This window comes from Sprattus sprattus (assembly GCF_963457725.1).
Source record: "Sprattus sprattus genome assembly, chromosome: 14".
NCBI lineage: Eukaryota > Metazoa > Chordata > Actinopteri > Clupeiformes > Clupeidae > Sprattus > Sprattus sprattus.
The window spans coordinates 20,355,829-20,361,677 of record NC_137912.1 but is presented as its reverse complement, the minus strand read 5'-3'; the positions used below and the strand labels follow the sequence as shown (position 1 = coordinate 20,361,677).

Sequence of the window (5,849 nt, the reverse complement as noted above, 5' to 3'; positions counted from 1 at the left end):
GAGATGCACTTTTGATGTGTACACACACATACACATCAAACACACACACACACACACACACACACACACACACACACACACAGACACACACACACACAGACACACACACACGCGCACACACACACACAAGGGAGTAAGAGAAGAACAATAAGTGACCCTTGCCCCTCGCCTCAGGGCTGCAGTAGTAGAGAAGGTTGTATTGAACTTCTCAAGCCCTTCTCCTGGTCCTGAATGTCTGATCTTCAACTTCCACCACCACATGCTACGCATTGTGAGTGTGTGTGTGTGTGTGTGTGTGTGTGTGTGTGTGTGTGTGTGTGTATGTGTGTGTGTGTGTGTGTATGTGTGTTTAGGGATTTGTACTGCTGAATTAACATCTCACTCACACCTCTCTCTCAAAACCTGCTGAGTCTAATGCCTTTCTTCCATGCTTCTCTCTCTATACCCCCCTGAGTTACTGTTCTTTATTCCCTTATCTTTTCATTATCTTATTCTATCTCCATTCCTCTCTCTCTCTCTCTTTCTCTCCCTCTCTCTCTCCCTCCTTCTCTCTCTCTCTCTGTTGCTGTATCCTTCATTCTCTTTGGAGCTCTCTTTCCTTTTTCTTTCACTTATGCCCTCTCTTTCTCTTTCTCTCTCTCCCTCCTCTCTCTGTTGCTGTATCCTTCATTCTCTTTGGTGCTCTCTTTCCTTTTTCTTTCACTTATGCCCTCTCTTTATCTCTTTCTCTCTCTCTCTCTCTCCCTCCTTCTCTCTCTCTCTGTTGCTGTATCCTTCATTCTCTTCGGTGATCTCTTTCCTCTTTTCTTTCCCTCCTTGCCCTCTCTCACACACACACATACTCTTCCTCCGCAATAAATGAAGAATTGATTTCTGCAGGTCCCTGGCCCACATTAGAAATATGCAGCTTAAAATGCACCGCCAGACGGAAGAGAGAGGCGCCTTATTACGATTTACATCCTCATTACAAACGAACGCCGTTCTCCAAGTCATCCATCAAGCGCTCTTTTCTATAAAACACATCTCCGCCTCTCCGCTCCACCACCCCCAGCCCTTCCCTCGCTCGCTTGCTGTTTCTGTTCCGTCTCCGCAGCGACTGCCGAAAGCAAGCGGGCCTGAGTGCCGCATGATAGGAGAGGAGCGCAGCGGTGAGGCGAGGCAGACTATTCGATTAAACATCACGGTTATACATCAGCTACGCACCTCGAGGAAAAGAACACATTCTCTACGGGTTAAGGGCAGACGCGCAGGATTATATTTCAAAGCGAGGAGGTGCTGCCTGCGACGTGGGTTGTACGTTACCACAACATCAGTGCCTACAGGTGATGTATGGAGGCCATATTTCACTCGCGGATAAAGACACACTGCGGTGCCTAAAGACATCTCGGTAGAAGAAAAATTAAAAAAACTGCCGATTTGAATAATTAAGCGCTCTATAATTGTCTTGTCTTGACACTCTTTTGGTTGGGAAATTAGCTATGTTAATGGCTTACTGGCGCATGAAAGCTGTGATGTTTAACAACAGTATTTTGATCATTACTCATCTTCAAGCAGAATCATAATTCATCATGATGTATTCATTCCAAGTGGGTGTGAATACTACCGATTTATCCAAAAGTTTGATCCGTTCATGAATAGCGGATCAACAGTCTAACTTTTCAGGTAAAGCTCGCAAAGTTTCTGCATACTTTGACGTTTGTTAATGTGGGTTTGGGTATAACTTCCAAGTGCTTATTTGTCATTAAAAGTGAAACTGAATTTAAGGAAGAATGGCATAATCTAGGAGAGTTCTTTGAAGGACTTGAAAACAAACATGAAGGAATCCTCTTGGAACACTATGGTGAGTGCAGCATGTAGGGTGTGAGTAAAGTGTGTGTGTGTGTGTAGGGTGAGTGTATGGAGTGTGAATGTGTGTGTGTGTGTGTGTGTGTGTGTGTGTGTGTGTGTGTGTGTGTGTGTGTACGTGTGTGTGTGTACGTGTGTGTGTGTGCGAAGGGTGAGTTTAGTTTGTATACACTGAGCAGTCAGTGTAGTATGCGTGTGTGAGTATAGAGTAAGTATCAAGTGTGTGTACAGTGAGTGTAGTGAGAATGTGTGTGTGTGTGTGTGTGTGTGTGTGTGTGAGAGAGAGAGAGATAGAGAGAGAGAGCAAAAACAATGAGTGTACTGGTTTCTATACACACGTTGCCTCTCTAGTGTGATTAAGTGCCCACTTCCCGGTTTAATTACAGCAAGGTAAACACACCTGTTAGCCAGGCTGGAGAGCTGAAGAGCTCCAGTCTTATCAGTGCGTGAGTGACTCCAGGGACGGCAGAGAATGAACAGGAGGAGGAGTGAATTAAAAGGACAGGTTATTAATTACCAGCTGCAGAGTTGCTTCATCTTACCAAGACAGGAAGGAAATTGAGAACGGAGATAGTCACCGTCCAAGCGCTTCTCTCTCTTCTAGTCAGCAGGGTGTTCATGGTCACTGGTGAAAGGTGCCTGGACGTGTCTTGCCTTGGCTGCATGTTGATTGGCTGAAATTGCTTATGGCCTTGCCCGTGCCATCATGTTTGTTTCCAATTTATAGAGGGTTTGGCGTGTCTTATGTAGGTGTTTGGGCCACTAGAGGGCAATATGCTCAAAAACGTACCCAACAACCTGCAACACACTATTACTCAAAATCATGACATTATGAAGAATTATGATTAAATAACAAATTAAGAGTCGAAAATGTTCATGGTTAAGACAACAAGTAACTGCTGAATTGATTATCTATTTGGGAACACTTTACTTAAACCCAGTATACAAAAAGCATTATAAACACATTTATAAATGTTTATAAATTGTTCATAATGCATTATAGCTACTGATATAAGTCTGTCTATTTAAAAATAGAAATGATTGCACTCAAAAAGCGTCATTATGTTTTTGTAAAAGCCCCACACAACTATTATTGTGAAAGCTTGTATGGAGTCATACTAGGGTGCCCAGCTGTCCCACTTTGCCTTGGACTGCATTGCATTTTGACCCTTTGACCCCACAAATTGGGATAATTGTCTCTTATTTTCATCGGTCATTTTGATTTTAATTGTCAGAAATTGTCATAGTAAATGGATGTTTTCTTTTCCCGCCCTGCATATAAGCCACTTATGCCCTATAATTTACTCGAGTGAGTATGTCAAAAGTAGCAAGCAGGTGCACATTCAGATCTGACAAAATGTAACAGAGCGTTTATTTCAACAGTAACAGCGGTGCGTTGAACACACTGCTGTGTTACCCAGGTGCTGTAACTATGGCAGCTGAGGAGGCAATTAGTTGCTTTCTTTTTAAAGAATTTCTGAGCCTTGTGAAATTGGTTAAAATAGGTGTTTGATTATTTTTCTTATTCAGTTAGATAGACCTTCTATTTAAGTTTAAAGTCACCTCTCAGCATTGGTAACTAACTACCCGACCCCCATTTGGTCTGTTTGTATCTGGTCATCCTAAGTCACATTAGGCTACATAAAGACCAATTGGTGAAAGATGCCATCAGTTCCGTTATCAAGACGTAAAATAAGCTTTATCATGCATGCATATGTATAGACTTATATGAATCATTATGTGGCATTAAGAATACATGAATGTGCTTATAAGGCTTTATGGATACTGGGTTCAAAGAAAGTGTTTTTATTTTTATTTATGTATTTTTACATTTCTTTTCCATATCAACATACAATAACTGCTGAACAGGGGCAGCATCAAAGAAGTGTATAGCTTTAGGAAAGAGAGCTTAATTTGAGCTTTTTAATGGCAAGTTAGCAGTTACACTTAAAATGACATCTGCACAGTCTTACCCAACAGTAGGTTAATATATCAAACACAGACTCATATCCTTCCCATTCGACATACATATAAAATCACTATAAAATGACACTCCTGTATAGGGTAGCATTGGATATATGTTTTTAAAACATTCACAAAGTAGACGTTTCACCACACAGGGACAGAAGTCTCTCTTGTCTGCAGTAACTGATCCACAGCTTGAAGAAGACGAGGCAGAGTTCCACCCAGTGTGCTACCCTGATTGGAACAGGCTCTGGTACTGATCAGGCCCAGATTGGACCGAGTCAATGACTCCCACGCCATATCTGGGCCAGATCAGGGCCAGATTAGGGCCAGAGTCTGTTGTCACCAGGGTCAGTGTTTATGATTGTGTTCTTTCCCCATAAAAAAAAATAAGACACTTTTCTGCCAGAAAAAAAAGAGACTAAATAAATAAAGCTTAGATCCTGTCTGCACACGGCGGCAGAGAGAGATGATTAGGAGGCGACAGGCGAAAGCCACACCCTCACAGGCCTGTCGCTCCGTTGCCGTGGAGACGGAACACGCTGCTGACCTGTCATTCTTCATGTTACATTCTCTAGCGTCCAAAAAGTTAACATAGAAAAATATCACAATAGTAGAAGAAGAAGAAGAAAAAGTAGAAGAAGAGGAAGAAGAAGAAGGGGAGAGAGAGAGAGAGAGAGGAAAAAGACAACTTTTCTTCAGAGCACAAACAAAGTATAAGGGGAACCTCAAGGAGTGATTGGCACGGAATACTGCATTTCAAAGAGCCTCTGTCTGACCCATGCCAACTGCAGGCTAAAAGCAGGCCAGGACCCAGGCCAAGACCAATGGGTGGGGCATGGGTGGGGACGAGTGTCACGGATCGGTCCATTACAAGGCAAAACGGGGGTGTCCGGGGGATTGCTTTAAGTCACGGTGACATGGAAGGGGCTGCCGGGCACCATCTCGTCCCCCCACTTGACGATGAGGATGTAGTCTCCATTCTCCTTAACGGTGTAGGTGACGTTGTACATCCTGTTTCCCATGTGTTTGACGTACACTTCCTCACAGGGCGTCTTGGGCCCGTGCACACCCACCATCAGCATGTTTGTCCCTGTTGGACGCAAAGAACAACGAAGGGATTAGGTGTGTGTGCTAGGGATCTACTCCTGTATGTGTGTGTGTGTGAGAGGGAGAGAGAGTGTGTGTGTGTGTATCTGTGTATGAGAGAGAGTGAAAGTGTGTGTGTGTGTTTGTGTGTGTATGAGAGAGAGAAAGTGTGTGTGTGTGTGTGTGTGTGTGTGTGTGTGTGTGTGTGTGTGTGTGTGTGTGTGTGTGTGTGTGTGTCTGTGTGTGTGTGTGTGTGTGTGTTTGTGTGTGTTTGTGTGTGTTTGTGTGTGTGTTTGTGAGTGTGAGTGCATAGTAGTGTGTAGGGCATGTGCATATCCAATTTTAAAATCTGCATTTGCATCTGTATCTGCATTAGCACACACACACACACGCACACACACACACACACACACACACATACACACACACACACACACACACACACACACAAAAACACACACGCACACACACACACACACACACACATACACTCACAGTCACACACACACAAAAACGTACGTACACATAAACCCTCCTACCTGCTTTGCTGCAGTCCACAGTGAATGTGTTCTTCTGTCCGATGAAGGCCTTGGACAGCCCCGCCCCTCTGGACACCACATTACTGGCGTCTGACGAGAACTTCGGCAGGGAGCTGAACGCTCCAGACATGGCGGACGTCTTAGTAACCGTCTCCACGAGGACGGAGGAGGTCTCATGGAGACTGTGTCCTCCAGACAGACGTGGACCTTTAGATGAGAAGAGAGAGAAAAAGAGACAGAGAGAGAGAGAGAGATTAAGAACTTTGTTACAATATCTACTGCTCTACATCTACACCTAAGAAATTCTTTGGCAATACAAATACGAAGTTGTCATGGCGATAAAGCTCAAACTCAACGAGACAAAGATGGTCAGTAAGAAAGACAGAAAGACACATGATTAAATATACATAC

General features: G+C 43.8%; 1 protein-coding gene across 2 annotated transcripts in view; it reads right to left on the bottom strand.

Annotated features, from left to right (window-relative positions):
• Positions 1-3,640: 3,640 nt before the first annotated feature.
• flncb (filamin C, gamma b (actin binding protein 280)) overlaps positions 3,641-5,849 on the bottom strand; it is a 93,125-nt gene continuing 90,916 nt past the window's right edge. For both annotated transcript variants that reach the window (XM_080851302.1, XM_080851303.1), the window contains 2 exons: positions 5,439-5,645; positions 3,641-4,903 (listed from right to left, as the gene is read on the bottom strand). In XM_080851302.1, the coding sequence (XP_080707428.1) occupies positions 4,716-4,903; positions 5,439-5,645 (395 nt within the window). In that variant the 3' untranslated portion in view covers positions 3,641-4,715. The remainder of the gene's footprint in view (positions 4,904-5,438; positions 5,646-5,849) is intronic.